The sequence below is a fragment of the Leptodactylus fuscus genome, chromosome 8, assembly GCF_031893055.1.
Source record: "Leptodactylus fuscus isolate aLepFus1 chromosome 8, aLepFus1.hap2, whole genome shotgun sequence".
NCBI lineage: Eukaryota > Metazoa > Chordata > Amphibia > Anura > Leptodactylidae > Leptodactylus > Leptodactylus fuscus.
Window position 1 is genome coordinate 66,497,169 of NC_134272.1, and position 25,053 is coordinate 66,522,221.

Below are 25,053 nucleotides of genomic sequence, written 5' to 3' on the forward strand. Positions count from 1 at the left end.
TTCTCTGCTTTTCCTTATCTGTTTTTATTATTGTCCCCCAGCTGACTGTCTGCTTCTCTGTCTTGCTGGTAGGGGTCTCTGTATGATGAGGGGGTCACCAGTGGTAGCCGTCGATCTTCAAGTTCACGACCTGTGAGATTATTTTCCTTGCTTGAGTTTCTCCTTTTATGATCAGTTATGGCTGGGCAATTAATCGAAACATAATTGAAACTTAATCAAATGTGGCCAAGTTCATGTGATATGTGTTAATTGTAATCGAGGTAAAATGGTCAATTAATCTTGATTTTGAGTTGGGTCATAATCGCCCAGCCCTATGATCAGTGTATATGATAGAACTAATTCTTGAAGTATGTTTTTTTTTTTTGGATTTTAAAGAAATTGTTTGGGGAAGGGGGTTATTGCCTATAGCTTAGTGTACAATCTGTATACATGTATTGTCAAGAGCTAAAGGCCTTATTAGACAGGGTGACGTAGCAGCCAATTGTCTGGAATGAATGCTCAGTCACCTCTTCGTTCATTCATTGGGTGATCAACTGATTTTAGCAGGACAAAGAAAAAAATCATTGTGGCGATAACACATCACCCTGAGTAATAGGAGCTCTGATCCTGACGGACTATGAACATATATACCAGGGAATAGCTTTAGTAATAATCTAGTCTGACACAGAGATACGATATGCCTTGTGCGAGACAAGCGGTGATCAGCACATTTTGTAGCCGATCAGCGATCAGTTTTTTTTTTTTTTAAATCTGCTTATTTAATACAACCTTAAGCCAACTAATAAGTGATCAGGCCACATTTTAATAGCATTCGGTTTAGAAATTTAAAGTAATTCCAAAGGACTGACTTAGTCTTTCTTGCAACTGTAGATCAGAAATTTAGCTATGGCCATCTTATTTAGCTGTATGCTACACCTTTGTTTTGATGTTGCAAGGGCTTGCAGTGGGTAAGATCACGATTTAAAGGACTACAGTTCCTATGATTCCTCTGCCCTCTCATTGCCATTGCCTCTACTTATAGCTGCATGCATACTGTTCTTTTGCAGTGTAAAACTAGTATTGCAATTACTCACTTTCTTCTTACACAACATGTTCTGCTACTGACATTACGTGATTTGCTGCCCAGCGTGAGGAACACCATCCCTCTGAAGAGAGAGGGATGGCTAGCTAGCTAGGTGTGGAAATGAGGCATGTGGTATGTGATGTCATCTAATTCAGGGAGGAGGGAGCAGATAACCACATGTGCAAAGGAGGAGACTTCACACGAACAGGAAATAAATTCCAGGGGTATAGATGTCAAAACAACGAGCAGTAAATTTATCACTTTAATGCTGCTATATGACACTTACCTAGGTGAACCGACACAGACCCGTGTAGTGAGTGACTCCACCTTTAGTCAAGGTGTTCTTCTTTTGACACAGTTTTTGGACTTGGTCATAATTTAGGCCTGAAAAGAGTAATGGGGAAGTATCTCTTCTTCTAAAGCCTTTAGCTTTTCTATAGATGACAATTTATCAGGAACAGCCATGTTTATGAAGTCCATTGTGGAAAATAGTTGAGCCAAACGTTTGGCTTGCCGACTCCAAAGCCTTACTTATCTACCCTGATATCCGCCAGCAGGGTGAGAATTAGGAGACTCCCTTTTAGATGGTTGGCGTGGCCGACAGACTTGTAATGCAAATGAGCTGCTGAATTTATCAGAAAACCCTTCTAACATTTAATTTGGGGTTTTCTTCCTGTAGGCTTTCTAGAAAATGATATCCCTCCCATTAATCTAGGCGATTTCATAATCCTGCACCTATAGGACGCCATTGATGCTGGATTAAAGGAGTTTTAATGAACAGCGGGTATTAGTTTGCTCTGAGGATTAGTATTCATGTTCTGTATCATTATAGATGAACATAATCCGGCTGCTAAGCCCTTAGTCTTTAATTTTGCTAAGAGGAAGTTCAGAAACATGTCCGTCATGATCACGATCTCTTTGCAGAACCATTTTCTATAGACACAGCATCTCTTTTCATGTATTCTCTATTTACTTATTGTATAAATTGATATAGTTACGGACAGGGTAGTCTTTGGAACAGTGTAGTTAAGTTTATTGATGACGTTTTCTTCCGATGCCAAAAAGATGGACATTTATAGAGTAAAGGGCATAAAGGTGACCCTCGGGAGGTACTTCTATTGTATAATAGGGGCGCCACCTTGTATCACACAAACTTCTGTTTTTATAGACCTCTGTGTTTAGATTTCCTATATATGATCATTCTCTTCTATTTCTTTCTCTGTCTTGCTAATCTTCCTTTCCTTCTACTTCTCCTCTGTCTGGCTATGGAAGCCGTCTGAGTACAGTTGTTACTTGGGTTCTGGATCTCGTGCCTCCTCTCGTGCCAGCTCTGCCCGTGCCAGCCCAGTGGTGAGGAAAGCTTACTCTCTTCTTTCTTGTAATGCCTCTCTGTAGGGTTTTGTATGTCCACGTGGTCCTTATGTTATGTTCTCCTACTTTAACTCAGGACTAATCCTGATGATCCATGGAAGTAATCTTATAAGTGTTTCCTAGGGTTAGCCCTATTGTTTATTAGATTGTATTTAAATGGTTCTAGGATTCTTAAAAAATTGATAGACAGAGGGAATAGTGTAAAATTACAAAGAACCAATAATTCCTTGCTAAATTGTCCAGCGCTCCTGTGGTTCTTGGGTCTCATTGTTTTGATGACATCCCTGTCTATACCACTAGCCTTTGCTTTCAGTGGTCTCGTGTCAGACACTGCTGCATTTTTTTTTATATTTTTTTTATTTTTGGATTGTTTTTAACATACAATTCCCTCCCTTTGGCCAAATTTTTTTGGGTCCCTAAAACCCCTTCAGTCTAGGGCTCCATGTGGCATAAACACCGTGGTGGTTTACATTCACAGCAAAGTGGATGAGATTCTAGTGAATCCTATCCCCACGTTGCGGGAAAGTATGCAGTGCAGACACGTGGCGATTCCCAAAACCGTTGTGGAAAGCACAGAGGTGTTTATGTAAAAAATGAATAAATAAATGCAGAATGTTACTTTAAGCTGCGTTTTTTTTCCCTTTGTCTTCAATGTGGTTGTTTAAAAATGTTCTACAAGGAGGGCTTTTCTTTGTCGGTTTCAGTATAAAATCTGTTGAAACTGGGCAGACCCAATTCTAGTCTACGGGGTCTTTGGGTTTCCTTTTTAAGCAGACAGTTTCAGTTTTTCAGGTCCACATGCGGAACCTAAGGACACTAGCATGGCCCTAGTGTAAGTGTGTGGTTAGTTTTGTCCTGATTCCTGTGGTGTAGTAACAGTACAGATTTTGTGCTATACAACTACCAATATGTATTGTAGTTAAACAAAAAAAAGTTTCAACATGTAGTTAATGAGTAATCTTATTTTTTTTGCATCATTTCTTTCTGGTTTGTGAGTTTTCACTGATCCCAAATGATTTCGACATACATAATGGGACCCATTTCCTCTTTAATCAGTCTTCAGAACCCACAGGCCCACCCTTATTTCGTCGTGGGTCCACCAGTGGCAGCGTCCATTCACAGGGTCATCTGGAAGACTTGTCTGCTCCTTCAATAAGTAGAGTGAGTGTGTGTGGGCATGAAGTGCACTGTGTGGCAGCCGCTTGTTAATCTAATGCATTTTATAGCATTTGTGTAGAGAACCAAACTGCTCAGTGGAAACTTTTCCTGTTGATGAAAAATAACAAATTTAGAACGGGTTGTGTCTTATTGTTTTAATGTTACCTTTACCACCTCGGGCAACCATAACAGAAGAATAGATGTCTTCCTCACTAATACACCCAGGATCGATACCGTTCTTTCCAGAGTTTAATATCTGTCTATTTTCTATCATTTCAGATCGAAGAAAGACCAGACAAAGATTTTGCCGACAAGGTAATTTTATTTATTTTTTAGTTACAACAGTGTGGCCCTATCCCGGACTGAAAAATGTCAACATCTGAATTCACGCTTGGGCTAGGTTCCCATTTGTACTGGGATCTGTCATTTGGGTCAGTCGGTCAGCACGCTCCCATCTGTCACAGAAGCCCAATGTTGGAGGTGCTATAAGGGGTGGGGGGACTGTACTTTACAGATCTGAGATTCCTGTAGAGAATGAGGATAGTAATCAACTTTCCTGGGAGGTCACGCAGGTTGGGACTGTTTTAGAGTGTTGATAGAGAGAAGAGGACAGAAATCTAAGTTTTCTTGGGGAACACAGGTTGCTTAGGTAGTGATGTGAGCGCACTTTGTAGAGTGCAGGAAGTGTGGGGCGGGGAACACAGTCTCCTCAGCTCAGGGTCCATCAGACTCTTTAGGGTAGATCTTCCACGGGCTGTATATTGTTCAGCAAAATGATGGACACCATAGCAAATACCAATGGACAGCATTCTACTCTGAGGTCTTTAGGATCCATTGGTGTTGGCCATATGATGGACCCCTCCTTATCCAGCCTGGGGAGGAAGTAAACTCAACCTAGCATCTAAAAATGTTTTGTTTTTTTGTCTATATCAAAAGTGTCCACAGGCTTTAACCTTTTATAGTGAAGCATTTCCATCTTTTGTAACATCCTTATAATATTACATTAACCATTAATATTTCTTTCTGTTTCAGAGTAACCGACCTGTTTCTAGCTTGTCTGCAGCAACTCTTGCTTCGTTGGGTGGGACATCCTCGCGTAGGGGAAGTGGAGACACATCTATATCTGTAGATACAGAGGCATCAATAAGAGAAATAAAGGTGATTGTGCAAACATAGCAGTTCTAAGAATCTGCTAGATTTATTCACTGAAACTGGGTACAGTCCTATATCCAACATTTGTCACACTTTGGTCTGAGTGGTTAAAGGGATTCTACCATTAAAATCAAATGTTTTGTCGATCACACGTAGGAATAGCCTTAAGAAAAGCTATTCTTCTCCTGTCTTTAGATGTCTTCTCTGTGCTTCCGTTCAGTAGAAATCCCTGTTTTCTTCTGTATGCAAATGAGTTCTCTCACAGCACTGGGGGCGGGCCCCAGCGCTCAAACAGTACTGAGGAGGTCCACAATGCTGCGAGACAACTCTCCAGCGCCGCCTCCATCTTCTTTAGGAACGGCCTCTTCACGCGTAGTCTTCCGCTGGAGGTCAAACTTCTAGGCTTCAGGCAGAGCCGACTGCGCATGCCCGCGGCCATAAGAAAAATGGCTGCTTACACAGTAAGTAAACGCGCATTTCCTTGTGACCTGTGGGCATGCGCAGTCGGCTCTGCTCGAGGCCTACAAGCTTGACCCCCAGTGCCGGAAGAAGACGTGTGAAGAGGCCATTCCTGAAGAAGATGGAGGCGGCGCTGGAGATTTCTAGCGCAGCATTGGTAACACCCCCTTGCTGTTTGAGCGCTGAGTACCGCCCCCAGTTTTACGTGAGAACTCATGTGCATACTAATAAAAACTGGGATTTCTGCCGAACGGCGGCGCAGAGAAGACCTCTAAAGACAGGAGAAGAATAGCCTCTCTTGGCTATTCCTACGTGTGATCGCCAAAAAAATTGATTTCAATGGTAGAATCCCTTTAAGCACTCTTACCTTGCAGCACTGGAGTCCTGGCTTCAATTCCAGCCAAGGACATAAACATGGGGAGAACTTACTAACTCTATATAGAAATGGGTTTGCTCCCACACTCAGACATACTGTTAGGGAATTTAGGTTGTGAGCCTCCTATGGGACATTGTTAAAAATATCTATAGCGCGGAATACGATGGCGCTATGTAGGTGAGCGATATTAATAAGTAACATTTTTTTCAGAAATAAGAACAGAGGAAACTTTTTCTTCATGGCCCATTTGTTCTAGAACCTGTTTGTGCCTGTTTTTCCTGTATTCATGCCATTCCTTTTCTTTTTAGTTTTCAAGTTACCCAAAACGTTTTATTTTTTTCCTGAAAAGTAGTAGACACCTGCAGCCATTGTTTAGGATTTTGTATAAGGTTGAGCCACTTTGTTTCTTTTTTACTCTGCGAGCTGCTTTACTTTGCTGAATTGTCTCATTAGACACAATTATGGCAGCAGAACTTAGTTGTAGACTAAATATACGATACTATTCATGCTTCAGTTGTGAAAAATGCTCTTTTATTTATTTTATTGCAGGACAGGAAAATGTGGTCAATGTGTTTTATGGTTTGTTTGTTTGTTTTTTGTTTTGTTTCTAAAACTTTTATACATTGAAGTCTATGTAAAATGGGTACCCTAGCAGCTTGATGGGGTGTAAGCACCACCACACAGGGTTTGAAGACCAAAAATACTAATGTGGAGGGCTAAGGATACTTCTCTCTGCTGTCTGTCTGAGCAGTTTGACATTCATCAAATATTGATGACTCCATCCTACAGATTTAGGCTATTAATGTTACGTCTTCCTTATAGATAAGGAGAAGTTCAGAACCCTACATTTGTACCTGCTGCTGTAACTTGTGCTTGCAGGAGCTGCAGGCAGAAAGGAGTGCCTATGTGGTTTTATTTATTTTCCTTGCGGTACATTCTTTGGTGTGTGCTGCTTTTAATACATAATGTCATACCTTACATATACAGTGAAGAAATGCTTTGCGTGCAGGCTCCTAAAAACACAGTTTGTGTTCTTTATTTTGTTACCCTATAGTAGTCATATCAAGGTGCTCCTTTTTAAAAAAAAAATAAATAAAAATAAACAAAAAATCCTGTCTGCATCCTTCAGTAGATGGCGCTCCATTGATTCCTGTAGTTTTTCCTCTGGCCCCTACAATTCCTGAGCATTATGTGCGTGAGGGGTTGACTGGTAATGTGGGTTATTTGGTTATAGGGTATGTGCCCCAGGACCTTTCACCTCCTGGGGCACATGCGGTTTAATACACCACTAGAAAGCCGACAGTGCGCTGAATTCAACTATCACAATCGGCTTTCCTTTTTTGTGCCCCCGATACCGTAGCTCTTCTTCTTGTACTGAGAGAGCGGTGAGGAACGCCCCCTCCCCTCCTAACAGTGCTTGTCCATAGACGAGCACTGTAAGGGGCGTTCATCACCGCTCTCACAGTACAGTGCTATAGGCGTTGCTGTGAGGAAGGGCGTTCCTGACTGACTGTCAGTAACACCCTTCTGACAGTGAAGAGCTAAGGTACTGGCACTGATAGCTCTTCACCTGGGGGCACAGAAAGAGAAAGCCGATAGTGTGCTGAATTTTGCGCACTGTTGGCTTTCTAGCGGTGTATTAAACCGCATGTGCCCCAGAAGGTGAAAGGTCCTCTTTAATATGATGTTTATCTTACTTTTACTGATTATATGTCCTATAAGGAAAATGTTTCTTTGTACCATGTTAGCCAGAGGGTAGGGGATATTAAAAACAAAAAACTTGAGTCTTCAGTAGTTGATACCTTTTTTTTAATGGCTATCTCATAATGATGACAGATAACAACATTTCGAAGCTCTCGGCTTCTTTCTCAAGTACTGATTATGTGTCAGTAAGTGAATTTGGTATTTACAATTTTGCATAAAACAGTAATTGGAATGTCTCTTGGCCAGAAAGCTTATCGCTTTTATGTGATGTCTATGTAACCACAGCAGATTTATAGGTTAGGAATATTTGAGACATTCTCCTTTTGTCCTGATGTCATTCAGGATTAGGGAGGGCCTGCACTATGTAGGTCTGGTGCAGCTGTGCACAGCTGTCTTACCCCCAATCTGCTAAGCTTTCTGCCACTGGTTGACGATACATGTGACGTTCAGCCTAATCCCCTATAGGAATGCTACATCATACCAGACCTGTGCCTTCTTCTATTTTATTCATCACTCTATTTTTCCTGCTGCTTTATTCCTATGCATTCTTTGTCCCTCTGTCAGGAGATCAGTGAGTTAAAGGAGCAGATTGAGGATGTAGAAGGCAAATACATGCAGGGGCTGAAGGAGATGAAGGTACTGGTGTGTATGTGTGACTCTACTCTTGCAGGGCATGAGACATCTGGTGTGCGGTCGTACTGAACTATTAAACCTGTTTGGTATTACTGGACTACTAACCTGGTTTCACTAATAGCCTTTTTTTTTTTTTTTTTTTTTGTTTGAAATTTTCACTGTTATTTCACATCTTTCTTTTGTCTTTCAGGACTCCTTGGCAGAAGTGGAGGAGAAGTATAAGCGCTCTATGGTGACAAATGCCCAGTTAGACAACGAGAAAACATCCTTGCAATATCAAGTAGACACTCTGCGGGAGGTGCTGCTGGAGCTGGAGGAAGAACTGGCAGAGTCGAGACGTCAGTATGAAGATAAACAGAAGGTGAGTTGTGGAATCTACTGTAGAAGAGTTTTCTTAGTACAAGGTAAGCACCCTTTTATAAGGCAGCTGTTGTGGTAATCTGCGATGGAGACCCCCAGCAGATAGCTGATTCAGTCTATGAATAATCGATCATTTGTCTTTGCTGTATATAGTTGGACTTCTCCAAGACATTGCCGAGTGCCTTGGAGCGATGACAAATACGTTTTCTGCATTTTGTTTACATGTAGCAACATATCACAGCACACGAACAATGAAAGATTGCGTCATACAGTATTGTATGTACCAAATATACAGCACATACATGGGCATCTAAATATTTTCTTAGCATTACCTAACACCATTACTCATTGTTTTCCCAAGTGAACGTGGTTTTTTTCTTTTTTTTTTTGTAAATTATCAGCTGCCTTTTATGATTTCCTCTGATTATGGAAGGGTCAGATTCCTATCAAACTGATATAGAATATGTCATTAATATCTATATCCCGAAGAAGGAAAAAAAAACCTGTTATCACAATTTCGGGATCGTTTGTCCAGATAGGCCAACTGTCCTCCAGGACACAAATGGGGGGAGGGGGGCGAGTATTGTGCACTGATCTTTTTTTAATAGGACTTGTGCATGATATGTGCTTAGCATTGTGTTTAGTGAACCTACTACCCAGTGTAAAGTCAATCTTTCCATGACTGATGTCCCATTGTTCATGCCTAGTGATGTCTGGATAACCTCCTCCTTAAAATACAACATGATGGATTACGTTTATTTGCATTGTCAATAAAGAAAACCTTTCACTACCTCCACCAAGTCCAGTTCTCTCCATCTTTACATCCTGCCATTGCACGGATTCAGCACAGTTGTAATTTTTTTTTCTTGCCGCCACCTTTCCTGAGCAACCAGTATTGTTAGTATGAGCACCCACTATGTTAATGAGGCTTTCTACCATCCAATTGGCTCTTTCACATTGTTTGCTCCAGCACTGGACCACGCACCCGACAGATTCCCTGGCATATTGGGTGCTGAAACTAAAAGCATGGATTGCTCAGGAATGGTGGGGGCTAGAGAAAAAAAATCCAAATGCACTGGAATCAGTGGAGAGTGACCTTTTGAAGGATGCAGAGAGTTGCATTTGGAGGAGGTGGTGAAAGGTGTTCTATTAGTCAATATTATACTTACAATGGATCGGGCATATGGCTATAACATTTCTCAATAACACTTAACCGCCCTGGATTTTATAGACGTGGTGGTGCCAATTTAAGTCATATTGTTCACAAGTGAATGCTCTATTGTAAAGTTAGTGATACATATAAGATTTTGATTGACTGTAATGCAGCTAATCAGTAGTCCTTGGCAGAGACATTCACCAGCAAACACGCCAGACTGAAACTAGATGGTCAGGGAATCTGCTTTCAGGCTACAATGGCCAAATACTTGTTTTCTAAACTAGTGCTGTGCTTCTTGTATGTATAATCTCAGGTGATTGGTCGAAATGGACAATTTTGTCCACCGTTCACCTTGAGTATGGATTGCTGGCTACCTGTTAGTTCAAGGTAACAAGCTAGGTATAATGCACTCTTTTGCTGCTATGTATTTAAAGCTACTTCTTTTCGTAACAGGAGTGCGAGCGCCATAAACACGATCACACTGTCCTCCGTTTTCAACTGGCAGAGATGAAGGAGGCATTGGAGCAAAGGGAAGCCCTGATGACGGTGAGGGGATTCTATTGTTTGTTTTTTTTGGTCAATTTTTGTCATCTTGAAAACAATGGAAATTGCAGAATTCCAGAATGGGACGACCTGCACTAAATTACCACTTAAAATGGAGATCCAGGGCCATTTATCATTTGATTTTCTTAGCCTCTTTGTTCTGTTGGTGATGGGTCTTGTTTCTTTTCTGTGATACCTAGTCTTTCCCTTTTAATTTCTCTTGAATTCTTTTTTTCTCTCTCTTTCCGCTACCCTTTACCGACCATTAGGAAATTCGCCAACTGCAACAGAGACAAGAAGTCAATGACCGTGAAATCTGTGATCTCAAGGAAACCATAGAGTGGAAGGATAAAAAAATAGGGGTATGAATCCTTGTTAAGGATATTTGTTATAGGCTGAGCAGCCGCTGCAAAAACAGGGAAATTACATAAAGGCTAAGGAGGTTCCAAAAGTAATATAGTTTGAACTATCTAAATGTCTGCAAGGAACCTGACAGCTGTGCTATTTAAGCTCTCTAATGTCAGAAGGGCGGTGTCAGGCAGGGGGTGTGATTCAGATCTCCAATCAGAGACCGCTGGTGTCAGAATCACACCCCTTGTCTGCTCTGGCCTGACTCCGCCCACCTGACAGTACAGAGACTAAATGGCATATAAGGCACCAAAACTAAATTGCTCAGGAATGGCGGGGGCTATAGAAAAAATTCCAACTGTTCCAGAAGCAGTGCAGCTGTACCTATTGATGTAGAGGGCTGGATGTGTTGTGATGTTTCCCCTTTTAAATCTAGTAATATTAACTTATTAGTGTTAGAGAAACGTGGCATAAAATAGTGATCATGGAAGCAGGCAGGCGTAATTTATATATATATATATATATATATATATATATATATATATATATATATATATATATTTATTTATTTTTTTCTTTTCTGAAGGTCCTGTCAGTAATTTATCGAGAAAGTCAGCCAGTCAGAAAGTCAGCTATTCCAGAAGTGGCTGATATTAGAAAATAATAGAATACAGTCTTGAGTCATATTTGACTGACCGATACAGTATCATATTATAACACCCTTTCTCTGCAGCAGTAAAATCAGTGGATTATTCCTGAGGACCATTTTGTAGATGGCATAACCTCTTAAATTTCATTGCATCTAAATCTCCTAAAAAGCCACTTGTTCCTTCTCCTATCAAATAAGTTCATCCTTCCCTTTAAACCTTGCATGTCAATTCTTGACTTTTTTCATTCACTTTTTTTCCCCTTCTTCTATGTTTTTGCCTTCTTCAATATCACTTTGCCTTTTCTTTCTTTCTAAACTCTGGAAGTGCAGGCTCTAGAGAGACAAAAAGAGTTTTTTGATCCAGTTCGGAGTGAACGTGATGCCCTCAGGGAAGAGGTGACCCAAATGAGAGAGGTGTTAAAGGTACAAATGCTTATTGTTTTAACCTGTATTGATTGTTTGTGTATACTATTGTTAGGTGGGTTCATAGCCTATGATTAGCATGCAGACCCCTAAAAGTGATCATACGTATTAGTTGTTTGTTGTCCAAACCTGACAAACTTAGCAAAACCTGACCAAATTCCACATACACTTGTATTGCCAGTATGTACAGATATAACAATTGCCAAAAGTAGGGGTGGGGTTGCTTTAAATAGCTGTTTCTAGTGCCATATGAAAGCTGAGCTTGTTAGCTTTCATAGGCTACCCAGATCACAGTTCTAGCTGTGAGAGTTATCACTAGTTAAAAACAGGTTAAGGGGATATTGTCACTACTTAGGGAGATACCACCATATAGGTATGTGGAGAATTATCAAGCCATTTGCGCTCCACTGTGAGAGATCATGGGAAGAATATGCAAATCTGTCTCCCATGATGTTAATATAGAGAGACAGTGCCTCAGTCATGCAGCCCACTAGGGGGTGCTCCCTTGATAAGTCTCCACACACCTATATGCTGGTTTCTCCCTAAGGAGCGACAATATCCCCTTAACCTGGTCTGAAGCCTCTCACCTCTGCCAAGTTAGTTTTCTCTGCACCAGGCTGAAGAAATCCAATGAGATTGAAACAGTTGTCCTCGGCTGAGAGACTGACTTGGTAAAACCCACATCATTGCAGCAAAGGCCTCTGGGAAGGTTGATGTTAAAGGGAGCGCCCCCTAGTGGGCTGCATGACTGAGGCACTGTCTCCCTATATTAACATCATGGGAGACAGATTTGCATATTCTTCCCATAGTTAAAAACAGTTGGGGATTTGAGCTTAATGTGTCGCAGTTCATGCTGCATATAAGGCGTCATGCAGTCAATTGTCTGTGTGACGCCAGCCCTGTTTCTGCAGCCCATTTATTGGGGCCACGGAGCACAGCCGCAAAACCAGACCGTAATAGGACCTGTCCTGAGTTTTTCTGCACGGGTTGTCGGTCTGCACACAGAACTGTAGAAATCCTGGTTGGGCCTATACAAATGAATGTGTCGGTGTGCTATCTGGAATAAAACAGGATAACACCCTGAATTAGCACACGATTGTTTGCATGGGCCTTTACAATCACATTCCTGACAGTGACTCCCACTTTGGAAAGTTAATATAATTTTAATAGTGTATTACAAACATTCTCACCAAACACTCCCCTACACAAAAGTTAAAAAAAAACAAAAACCAGAAACATGAAGAAACGCTTAACCATTAGAGAGCTGCTGGTCATGTAGTCTAGGGAAATTTACAGCTCTGGAAATCTTTCTTGCAAAGCTTTTATCATAATAAGAACTTGGCAGATAAACCTCACCACATTGTACCACTGCCTAGACTACAGGAGGTGCCAGTTGTACAATTTTGACAGAAGCGCCGATGACTATATAGGACGGACATAGAATAGACGATTTCTGTGCATCATACAGATTAGAGCATTAAACATGTCTTCACAAAGACAAGGCTTAGATTCTGGGTAAAAGGTGACCTTTAGCAAAAAATGGCTTGTGCTGTCAGACTTTACATCCTCCCACAGTGTCTGCCATGTATTGTTAGCAAGCAGAGATGAAATTGTTTTTTTCAAAGATTTTTTTTTTTTTTGTACGAATTTTGTAAACACAAGGCAATTACTGGAAAGACCAACTTCACATTTAAAAGCATTTGATCAATTTCAGGCTAAGGCCCCGCATTGCAAGAAATGACTTTGATGTGTTTTTCTGAGCCAAACCTGAGAGTGGTCTGAAAAGGAATGGGAAATTTAAAGAAATCTGTTTTACTTTTCCCTCCTGCTGAAGCCACTCCTGGCTTTGGCTGAAAAAAACTGCTGCAAAATCTGCAACAAAAAAAATGCAACGTGGGGCCTTAACCTTGCGCTGAAACTCATATAGATAAAAATGGAGGTAAAAATTTATATAGAGTTGTGATTATGAAGTCTGAGGCAGTTGCAGTCTTTCAGTTTACATAAATGATGCTGAAAAAATGGGGCAGATTTACTAATGTAGTCTAATATTTAGAGTAGACAATCTAGAGTGTTTGTCGCTGTAGCAATAGATTTGGTCTGTCTATTGGTTTATCTCTAACATACTACCTAATATTTGGCTTATGTTGCACCAAAATTATGGTGTTAAACCACACCCCTTTCATGCCAGGCCATACCCTTTCCCACTAAGCCACACCCCTTTCATGCCAAGCCATACCCTTTCTCACTAAGCCATAGCCCCTTGAGTGATGTGCAAAAACTGACTAAGGGTAAGTTCACACGGGGTTTTTTGGACTGGAACTTGAAGCTGAGGCCGTCTCAGGTTCCTGTCCAAAAGACGGGTAGCCACGACTGAAAGCCGGTGCACTGCACCGGCATCCAGCCGCACACTCCGCTCCGGTTTATGCCCAATGAATGGGCCTAGTCCGGAGGAGGGTGTGTCTTCAGCCGAATCGTGAGGTGAATCGACCTGCAGAATGAACATCTCGCTTCTTTTTTCTGAGTAGAACACAGAAGAGAGACAGTGCTCTGTCATCAGCAGCCTGTGCTGTGCTCATAGGAAACAATGAGAGGAGTACACCAGTCTAATCTAATTGGCATATGAATGAAAAATGACTTATTCAGAAACCACTCAGGCAATCTACGTACTAAAGAGTTATGTTTGCACTTGAAAAAGGGCCTGTAGCGGCCCGAAACGCGTCGTGCTATATCACAATAAATCTATTCCATTGGACTATCTGGTCTCCGCATCATTTCTCCACCAGCGAGCGCAGATCCAAAACGAATTTCTGGTTCTTGTTCCCTCTTTTTTCTGAGTGCCAGAACAAGCCGGGTCACGGAAAAAACTCCTGAGCGGCTCCCATTGATTTCAGTGGGAGCCGTCTTTTTGGTCAGAATTTTGAGGCGGATACAGCCTCAAAATCCTGACCAATAAACTCTGAGCTTGCCCTAAAGCATATATTGCGGTGCAAAGCATGTATGGAAGTTTTTAGGCTGAAATGAATAACAGAACCTGATTTCTTGAAATTGCATTTAAAAAAATAAATTGCTTGCAGATGCTTATGTTCATTCGTATCCACTACTGGAAAGGCGTTCTCTCTAGCAATCTCCAAAAGATGTTCTGCAGTTTCTTCAGTAGTTCACACATGCTTTTATTCTGTTCCATTTAGAAACATGGCATTGCGCTGGACTCTGACGGTACATTGAACGGCGACACTTCAATAGACAACCATGTAAATTCTGACGGCCCTCCAGATCCTCCGATCCGGGCAGTGTCGATGGGTAAGCGATAGCATGAGCGATTCTCTCTGGCAATAAACTCTGAGCTCTGTAACTTTCCACTAACCCCGCATGCTGTGCTTTGTGTAACTTCTGCAGCCTGTTACCTTGTAAGGGTATTCTTCATCCATAACAGCCTCCCTCTTCCAAACTAAAAGTAGCCGAGTGTATAAAGGCAAGCGAGACTATAAAACAAGTCTCAGCTTTAGACCGCAGCAGTTGTTCACACCTGGATCCAGCTACACTTACCTGGTAACTATTAGTTCATGTGCTTTGCAGTCAATGAGATTTTGCACGTTAAGCGATTTTTATGGAAGGCAAGCAGTCTTTTGTGTGATGAGGTGTGAACTAGCTTTATGGATCAATTTTTGGCATTTGCCGTCTAAAAAAATAAAATCTAGCCCTAGCTAACTTGTTCCTTTATAAGGCATGATCTTAGTGCTTTAAAGGAAATGTCTACTAGTTCCAGTACGCTGAAGGCAGAAGATCACAACTTTATACTTTACAGGTCTTACTATTGTAGCAAGAAAGTCTACCGTAACTTTCGCAGTTTTACAACAAACTCAATCCTTGTACAGTAGACTGAAGCGTCTCTTTGGTTTTCAGGATGTAACGAATCTGCTTTGCTGTATGTTTCTTCTCTTCAGCGGCCATCTTGGCTCCAAGCGGTGGGTCGTATTCCTTTGCACTATCCAACCTGTTGCTTTTCATCCTAATCTTGAGCAGCAAACATTGATTTCCCTGTCTTTCCTTCTGACCTCTGCTGGGGATGTAGCTTTAGAAAAATTAGTGGATCCTTCATATTTTTTGTCCATGGTTTTTGTAGGAAAAACAGAAGTAACAATGGAAAAAAAGGAGACCGTGTCAGTGGTGGGTGAATGTCCACCTTCTAGGATTGAGCAAGATAGACAGGAAGTTGCACAAGATGCCGAGGATCGAGATGTAACAAGTGAGCACAAGGAGACGGAAGATGCTAGAAACAAAATTGTGGAAAGAGAACCTGTTGATGTCTGTAGCGATGAGAAATCTGAAACTAATATGGATGAGCAGCAGGAAGAAACGTCCTGTAAGGTGAGAGAAGATAAGCAGGACAAGTCACACACTGACGTTTCGGAGGACGTTTCAGAAGTAGGAGGAGAGACCACATTAAAGCGGAGTGATATAAGTCCATCCGGGAGTGAAGTCTTCCAGGATGCTATAGATTTTGTCGATGAGACTCCCAGTACAAGTGAGATTGATGAAGACGTCACAGGTTGTGAAAGTGAAAAAGAGGAAACTAAGAACAGCCAGCAGGAGAATATTACAGAAGCAGATGATCTGCACACCATTGATGGTCCAGAGCAAGTAGCTGGAACTCCTGTCACTCTCTGTAAGGATGAAGAGAGTAAAAGCAGCAGTCCTGAAGATAGAAGTACTGAATTAGCAGAAAAAATAACTAGTAATGAAAACCTAGATCTAGGGCATCAAGTACTAGCAGAAGAAAAGATCCAGCCTCAGCAGTCTCAACAGGAAGAGTCACAGGCTCAAAATAAAATCTCTGAAATGTTTTCTGCTGCCGAGAGCGCGGATATTGACCAGAGTAACATTATTTCTGAACCTGAACAAGCGTCACAGGATGCGCCAGTCACAAGCGATGACTTGGTCACACAAGAAGAAAGTTACAGTGAAAACATCTTGGATGTTCCAGAGCCTTGCAGTGTTACTAAAAGGAGTAGCATAACAGAAGATGAGGCTATAAAAGATCATGTAATCCCTGAAGAGAAGTATAAAGCTGTCCCAGAGGAGGAAAGACAGGAGGTGGCTTCCTCAAAAAGCGAAGATGTGAAATTAGTGGACCAAAGGGAAGAAGAACTACAGTCACATGGCATAGTTTGTGATGATAACCAGAATGCAGATGATACGAAGGCAAACAAAGCTGAAAGCCCAAAAGAAACTGTTCCTCCTGAGGTTTTCAGTAGTGTAGGAGACTACGATGATACAAGGGCAAGAGAAGCTGAAAGCCCAAAAGAAAATGTTCCTCCTGAGGTTTTCAGTAGTGTAGGAGACTATGATGATGCGATGGCCAGTGAAGCTGAAAGCCCAAAAGAAAATGTCTCTCCCGAGGTTTTCAGTAGTGAAGGAGAATCCACACAAGAGGGCGAAGGAACAGATGACGACGACGATGAGGATGATAATGGTAACAAACGAAGTGAAAAGTACACTGGGGAGAGTGAAATGTCCTGCGCAGCTTTAGGATCATCTGTGGACAGACAATCTCTAGAAGATATTCGGATGGAAGATGCTTCAGATAAGAGTCCTAAGAAAGGAAAAGGCAAAAATAAAGAAGATTGTGTTGTTTCCTGATGAAGTGATCTCCATAATGTCTCCTGTTCTGTAAATGTCACTGCTGAATGTTACTGAACGTTTGCTTTTGCACTAGTACTACTATCCATTGCTTCCAAAGGGGCTACATATCATGTTACTCAAATACAGGCTGGAGGTTTACCGTACAGCACATCTTTTTTTTATTCTTTTTGTAGGCTCCTGTTTTTGCAGCTGTAATTTGGGGGTGAATTTTAAGACACTGAACACTTTTTCTACTGGGCCCTGATCCCTTGTCATTAAAAACGGAGCTGTATTTGTCTACCACCTGTTTCAGTACCCAGTAGCATGGTATGAGTGAGGCCGGCCTCACAGTTTGGGAACAGCTGCTATAGAGGGGGCAATTGCACAAGGGGAATATTTATTAAATGTTGCAACAGGCAGCATTCACTATATAGGCAAATGTAAAGGTGGACATGCACAATAGAAGTGGATGGAAGATCGGACAACGATTGGACCATGGGTTGTCTGGTAAATGGTGGTTTCCCATATACATACTGGTCCATATTGACCATTTGTCCTTCACCTGGTGTTACTGAAATGTATGACCAGTCTGAATGGCAGAGAGTCCTTGGAACAACTTTCTTATTATAAAAAAACAAAAGTGGCCAAAAACATCTCTGGATAAAAATGACAAACACAGCCGAGTTCTTTCCAGGGGATGACGGTCATTGGTAACCTAAGCTGGTTTGTATGTGGTTAAATTTCACCCGCTGAACATTCGTTACAGTTGTAATCCCCCATTGACATCCACTTTAGTCTAATGTGTATGGGCACCTTAAGTAAAATTCACTTCCGCGTTGCGTGTAACAGGTTAAATTTGCACTTCCTCTGTGGTAAGACGTTTGTGCTTCTATTTTACTCTGGAATAATTATATCGGGCGTATAGATCTGGGTGAACATATCCGAACCTTTATATCTATATAAACTAATTTATTTAAGTGCCTATGGTTGCAGCGAATAGATGATTTTTTTTCTCTCATTCTAATGTTCCACCAAAATTGTTGTAAACCATTTTTCGAGTTTTAGCGATACCACGTGTAGTTTTATAACAGAAAATGTTATTTATTTCTCTTTGTCACTGGAGTTGCGTGATCGCGCTCACATTCCATGTAAAGCCTAGTATGAATGCTCAAGATAGTGATGGTGAGAAACTCATTCCTTTATGTATGTGTCCGTCCCGTGTACGCCTGTAGATGCAGAAACAGGCCGCGTGTTTCTTTGTGAGGTTAATTTGAAGTATGTAGTTTGCAGTGTCTGTCCTTGGAGATGTGGGAGATACTGTAGCTTATAATGGGCAGGGTTGTATGGGAAATGTAGGCAGTTTACTATTCTGGTCGACAAATTACATTTGAGCTATGGGATTCACTTATTTACTAAAACCGCTTCTTTTGTTATAGATCAGCTAAATCCTATTTTACAACAATATATAGTCATAACGTGAGTAGCGCTCACATATTCTGCACGCTTATCATGTGTAGACAGACCTTGTATGTATCAGTGCCTTTACAGTCCAATACAAACCACATTTAGCACTCCATCCATGTCAGGGCTTTCTGTTTTTCTGTTCTGTCCCAGGTACTTAAAAACAGAATTCAATCGGGGCAGTGGACCAATAGCATTTTCTATAACTGGGTTTCCTGGGTTCCCTTTATAGTGTTTACCAATCTACCAGATAATGTCGTCCGCAGCAACGCAGGTCTGAATACAACCTAATAGATTATGGCTGCAAGTCTAATCTGTATTATAATGACGGGAGAGGGGCAACACGGTGGCTCAGTAGTTGGCACTGCAGCTTTGCAGCACTGGAGTCCTGGGTTTGAATCCTGCCAAGGACAACTTATGTTTTTTTTTTTTTTTGTTTTTGTTTTTTTTTTAATGTAGATTGTGAGCCCCATATAGGGATCACAATGTACATTTTTTTTATCCCATCAGTATGTCTTTGTAGAATGGGAGGAAATCCACGCAAACATGGGGAGAACATACAAACTCCTTGCAGATGTTATTCCTGGTGAGATTTGAACCCAGGACTCCAGCGCTGCAAGGCTCTAGTGCTAACCACTGAGCCACCGTGTTGCCCCCAGCCAAGGACAACATCTGCAAGGAGTTTGGAAAATGTATATTGTGATCCCCATCTGGGGCTCACAATCCACATTGGAAAAAATAAATGTGCGTGTGTGTATATATATATATATATATATATATATATATATATATATATATATATATATATATATATATATATATATTATATTATTTTCATTTTTTTTATTCCCCCCCCCCCCCCTGGATTGTACACAGCCATGTGAAGGGAAATATCCTGACCTGGAATATACAAGGGGGGTGGATTATTTTTTTTTTTATTTTTTTTTGTTTGCACACTTCATGTAAGCCTACTTGGATTGTCAATACTAGAAAAGTGCCAGGTCAATTCTAAAAGGAAAACATTAACTAGGTTGCTTCATGGCATTGTGTTTCAGAAGTGCTGTATTGCCACCATGTGGTGGATCATAAACACTGTATTACTGAGAGAGCCTGAACTCAGTCATAGATACCATAGCTTTTGTCAAATGTATGAAGCAAATTTATTTTGTGTGCATTCATTCCCGTATATGATAGTTTTATAATTTACATATTAAAGGGATTGTCTAGTGGGGAAAACATTTTGGGCAAAAGGTTCAGAGTGGGTTGAAATTAAAAAAATAAATAAAAATCGCATATACCAATCCCTGCTGATGTCTTATTTGTCCAAGTGACCAATCACAAGCTAAGGGTATGCCAATGATTGGTTGAATGGGCTCTTTTCTGGCATTTGCTATGGAAGCAGAGAGCACCAGGGACCCTGTAAACATTAGAATAATATGGCGGAGGATTGCTGCAGTGAGTATTGCTGCTTTTATTTTGCAAACCTACCCCATCCTTTACCCCCGCTGGACAACCCCTTTAAACCTTGGTCACCCTGCAGATTAATAAATATTTCTTTCAGTCTTGTTATAAAAATGTCCTATGTTTTATGCTGTGTGGTTGCTACTTAATGTGACGGTCTACTGCTACCACTACTTGGGCTGTATGATATTTCTAGTTACAACACATTGGCATTGTATAAGCCGCCATTCCAGGATAGCTTTGCTTTCAGATCCACATCCGGTATAGATACAAACCATATACTGTCTATTCCGTGTCCTGCTGAAATTGATAAATGGTTAAAAAGTAATGAGTGAGAAAGAAGATTGGTTACAAATTCTAAACTGTATATTATGGAAATAAATTTTATTCAGTAAAAATGGAAAATGTGTCCTGATTTATTTAATACGTTAAAAGGAAAAATTCACGTCCCCAGGAAGGGTTATACAAACCTGTGTGGTATAAAATATTAAGTATCTGTAAATTCAGAGATTTCATCCTCCCGGTTGCCATGCAGTGACACTAAGCAGAGATCTTGAAAACTATTAACGCACGTTTATTGGCATATTGTGTGACTATAAGGCCGGGGCATCACGTGGCATAAACTCTGTGGTTTGCAGTTCCCTGTGAAGTGGATGGGATTCACAGAATGTCAATTATACCTACGCCGACCGTTTCCTTCTAGGTATAATGGAAGCAGGAACGCTGCAGACTTCTGTGGAAAGAACCGCAAAGTGTTTTTTGCTGAAATCGGTGTTGAGTGAACAGTTCTTCTTAACCCATTCATGCCGGAGGTTGTATTGTATTTGAGTTCCAATACTGGAACTCTAGGCATAAATGGGTTCATCAGAATATTAAAGCTTTTTACCCCATTTCATATGCCCAGCCTTCTCTTAATTAAAAATCACATTTGGCCATCCTAAAATACAGCAAAGCTGCAATCAAAGACCAGGCACATTTTCCACCTGACTGTCCCAAGGCCTCATCTATTTTGGGAATTGCAGGAGCAAACATGAAAGCTAGATAGGCCATGTTTGGATAAAATTGCACCACAGCCTAGCAATTTTACACTTTTTTGGCTGTTGGGGAGGGGGGGGATTTAAAAAAAAAAAATTTGCGTTTTACAAGTCCTTGCAGAGTGAGTGACTTTTTACTTAAAGGGTTTGTCCATATCACAATTTATTTAATACTGCTACTGAGGGGCTCTTAAATAATCTAGACCAATACTTGCTTCCCCCTCCTCACCAGCAGCGGCAGCTCTGATCCCATTTCTGCTAGGGGAGGGACTGATGTAGTCAATCACAGGCCTCAGCGGGGGACCTGTTTACAAGCTGCACGTGACTACTGTGTAGTACTATTCGTGAAGAAGTGGTCATTGAGGCCGGTGATTGGCTGCAACAGTCACCTGGCAAAAACAGTCAGGGCCCTGTTTACAGAAGGAGCTCTGGTCACTGAAAGCTGGGGCTTGGGGAGAGGCGAGTACTGTTATGGGTTTTGATATTATACACCCTGTGGGTGCAGCTTGTTAAATGTATCTGTGGAAATGCTAAATTTTTTCCGAAATTGGTCTCTGAGGTAAGAAAAACAAACAAACCGCAAAGTGTCAGTTAATTGTGGAAATGGCCAAACACAATGCAAATCATGTACAAGTGGTTTTCTTTTTTAACCTCAATAGTGTCCGCTGCATTTCCTCAATATATGCCCTTAGGCTGAAATGGAGCTTACAACCCAGGCATATAGGCACCAACCTCTTCCACTTTTTACTATACACCCTATATTAAATGCAGAGCAACAGACATTAGAGTAGATACAAGATGCTTTATGTAAGGTTCTGTTCACATCTGTTTTGCTATTCTGTAAGTGATGCTAGATAACGTAGTGCAGCATGCTGCTTTTTGTTGAGTACAATGATGGGAGTCATCTTTTGAACCCAACTGGCCCCATATTCAGTAGGGGTTTGTACTCTTGGTTCCAGTTAGGGCTCACCCAATACAATTTAACTATTTTGATCCTAGATGATGAGCTGTTTTTCCAAACTTTGGATACAGATTTGCATCATTGCTGGTGCAGGTTGGCGTATTACATCGCATAACATTAGCAAGCAGTTTTATGTAGAGTAATTGGATGTTATATTGCATGTGCACACTACATTAATATCATAGCACATGTGATGGCCTCGACCTATGTGAATTATGTGTACATCAACTTTCCCTTGTGTGTTACAAGCTCTTAGACTTTGCAAATCACTTTCTATTATTATTTAGCACCTGTAATTCACTAGTATCAGATTTAAAGGGGCTCTATCAGCAAAATCATGCTGATAGAGCCCCACATATGTGTGAATAGCCTTTAAAAAGGCTATTCAGGCACCGTAAATGTTATATTAAACTCCCCCCCCCCCCCCCCCCGTTTTAAAATAAAACCCTAAAAAAGAATATCTACTTACGGATCGTTCACGCTGGGCGGGCATTCAGAGTGTGTCTTCATCTTCATCCACGCCTCCTCTTCCTCTGATGTCCTCCGGTCCCGTCCTCCGGCGCTCACGAACTGACACTGATAAAAAAAAATGGCCTGGGCGCCTGCGCAGTAGCCGTAGTAGAAGCCGCATGCTACTGCGCATGCGCCCAGGCCATTATTTTATATCAGTGTCCGCTCGCGAGCGCCGGAGGACGGGACCGGAGGAAGAGGAGGCGTAGATGAAGACACACCCTGAATGCCCGCCCAGCATGCACGATCCGTAAGTAGATAACATTCTTTTTTAGGGTTTTATTTTAAAACGGGGGGGGGGGGGGGGGGGGGTAGTTTAATATAACTTTAGCGGTGCCTGAATAGGCTTTGTAAAGGCTATTCACGCATATGTGGGGCTCTATCAGCATGATTTTGCTGATAGAGCCCCTTTAATTATCTCACCCTGACAACCCCTTTTAATGTTGAGCTTGTTGCCAGAGGTTTGTCTTCTAAAACCCATGCAGTCCTCTTATATTACTAGAATAAGTTGCAGCAGCCACTCCAGGTCGGCGTAGTATTAAATGGTAGCCGTTCAGATTTATTCCGCATATAATTGTGTATACGCAGGGTGTTCCCATCTATAATGTCAGTAATCCTTTTCAGTCCCTATATGCACATTGTTTCTAGTTGTATACAATGCAACATGAAGACAAAAACTCTCCATGTACAAGCCTTTAGAATAGAGAGAATCTGCTGAGTGGGACATTTGGGCTGTCACTTTAATAGTTATGTACATTAGTAGCAGGGTCTACTCAGAGCAAGCACGTGGACCAGTGTGTTGAGAATCTGCATGAAAGTTTTTATGCATGTTTTATACATTAACAGGATTTTTTGAGACTTTGATACTGGTGGTCTATCCTCTTAAATAATTCATGAATATCATATTGGTGAGAGTCGGCACTCCCACAATCGGCTGACTCAAGGAGTCACAGCTCTGTATATTTTGAGACAGACCCCCTCTAGGCCAATACTGATGACTTATAAGGGTAAGACCTCAAAATCAAAGTTCTGGAAACCCTCATAATGCATTTAGATGGTGCCTGTGTTCCCTTTTTTCAAGTTTTCCCTTCTTTCTTTCTTCTTCTTCCATTCACTTTGACTCATTCCCTTCTGTCTTTGACTTGTTTTCTAAACTTTCTTCTCAAAGAGATCAGGCTGAAGAAGTTAATGGATGAGAGGGAATCCTTCCTGGAGCAGGTAATGGAAGACTGTCAGGGTTAATCTATTGTTCTTAGAACTGTAAAGGTTTTCTAGAATAATAGACTATTTCTTTTCATGTTCATTTTACATTTAACCTTTTGTCAATTCTACAGTGTTGGCCAAAAGTATTGGCGCCCCTGCAATTCTGTCAGATAATACTCCTTTTCTTCCAGAAAATGATTGCAGTCACAAATTATTTGGTATTATCTTCATTTAATTTGTCTTCAGTGGAAAAACTATAAAAAGAATTGTCAAAAAGCGAAATTGGATATAATTACACAGCAAACATAAAAAGGGGGTGGACAAAAGTATTGGCACTGTTTGAAAAAAATCATGTGATACTTCTCTTATGTAATTAACAGCACCTGTTACTTACCTGAGGCACTTAACAGGTGGTGGCAATAACTAAATCACACTTGCAGCCAGTTGAAATAGATTAAAGTTGACTCAACCTGTGTCCTTGTGTGTACCTCATTGGTCTTCGTTCTTTTCTCCATGCTCAAAGAACTGTCTGAGGACTTGAGAAGCAAAATTGTGAGGAAGCATGAGCAATCTCAAGGCTACAAGTCCATCTCCAAAGACCTGAATGTTCCTGTGTCTACAGTGCGCAGTGTCATCAAGAAGTTTAAAGCCCATGGCATTGTGGCTAACCTCCCTAGATGTGGACGGAAAAGAAGAGAGATTGTGATGAGAGATTTCAACACAAATTGTGCGGATGGTGGATAAAGAACCTCGACTAACATCCAAACAAGTTCAAGCTGCCCTGCAGTCCGAGGGTACAACAGTGTCAATTAGAGATGAGAGAACACTGTTCGGATCAGTCGATCCGAACAACATGCTCCCATAGAAATGAATGGAAGCACCTGTGACGCCGGCTGGCCGCCGGCAAAGTCAGCGTCATAGGTGCTTCCATTCATTTCTATGGGAGCGTGCTGTTCGGATCGGCTGATCTGAACAGTGTTCGCTCATCTCTAGTGTCAACCCGTACTATCTGTTGACGTCTGAATGAAAAGGGACTGTATGGTAGGATACCCAGGAAGACCCCACTTCTTACCCAGAGACCTAAAAAAGCCAGGCTGGAGTTTGCCAAAACTTACCTGAGAAAGCCACAAACGTTTTGGAGGAATGTTCTCTGGTCAGAAGAGACAAAAGTAGGAAAAAGGCATCAACATAGAGTTTACAGGAAAAAAAAAAAAAAAAGAGGCCTTCAAAGAAAAGAACACGCCCTCTACAGTCAGACATGGCGGAGGTTCCCTGATGTTTTGGGGTTGCTTTGCTGCCTCTGGCACTGGACTGCTTGACCGTGTGCATGGCATTATGAAGTCTGAAGACTACCAACAAATTTTGCAGCATAATGTAGGGCCCAGTGTGAGAAAGCTGGGTCTCCC

The 25,053-nt window shown here is 41.3% G+C and overlaps 1 protein-coding gene across 13 annotated transcripts in view; it reads left to right on the forward strand.

Moving 5' to 3' along the window:
* The window catches only part of LRRFIP1 (LRR binding FLII interacting protein 1), a 95,120-nt gene that overhangs the window by 59,699 nt on the left and 10,368 nt on the right, over nucleotides 1-25,053 (forward strand). For 6 of the 13 annotated variants that reach the window (XM_075283991.1, XM_075283994.1, XM_075283990.1 and 3 more), the window contains 12 exons: nucleotides 73-132; nucleotides 2,336-2,413; nucleotides 3,491-3,595; nucleotides 3,872-3,907; nucleotides 4,625-4,750; nucleotides 7,848-7,919; nucleotides 8,107-8,277; nucleotides 9,886-9,978; nucleotides 10,245-10,337; nucleotides 11,303-11,395; nucleotides 14,584-14,695; nucleotides 15,519-19,201. In XM_075283991.1, coding sequence (XP_075140092.1) covers nucleotides 73-132; nucleotides 2,336-2,413; nucleotides 3,491-3,595; nucleotides 3,872-3,907; nucleotides 4,625-4,750; nucleotides 7,848-7,919; nucleotides 8,107-8,277; nucleotides 9,886-9,978; nucleotides 10,245-10,337; nucleotides 11,303-11,395; nucleotides 14,584-14,695; nucleotides 15,519-17,035 — 2,556 coding nt within the window. In that variant the 3' untranslated portion in view covers nucleotides 17,036-19,201. Of the gene's footprint in view, nucleotides 1-72; nucleotides 133-2,335; nucleotides 2,414-3,490; nucleotides 3,596-3,871; nucleotides 3,908-4,624; nucleotides 4,751-7,847; nucleotides 7,920-8,106; nucleotides 8,278-9,885; nucleotides 9,979-10,244; nucleotides 10,338-11,302; nucleotides 11,396-14,583; nucleotides 14,696-15,518; nucleotides 19,210-23,612; nucleotides 23,663-25,053 lie in introns of those variants that run through there. The other 7 variants (XM_075284002.1, XM_075283989.1, XM_075283992.1 and 4 more) reach the window with 7 other exon arrangements.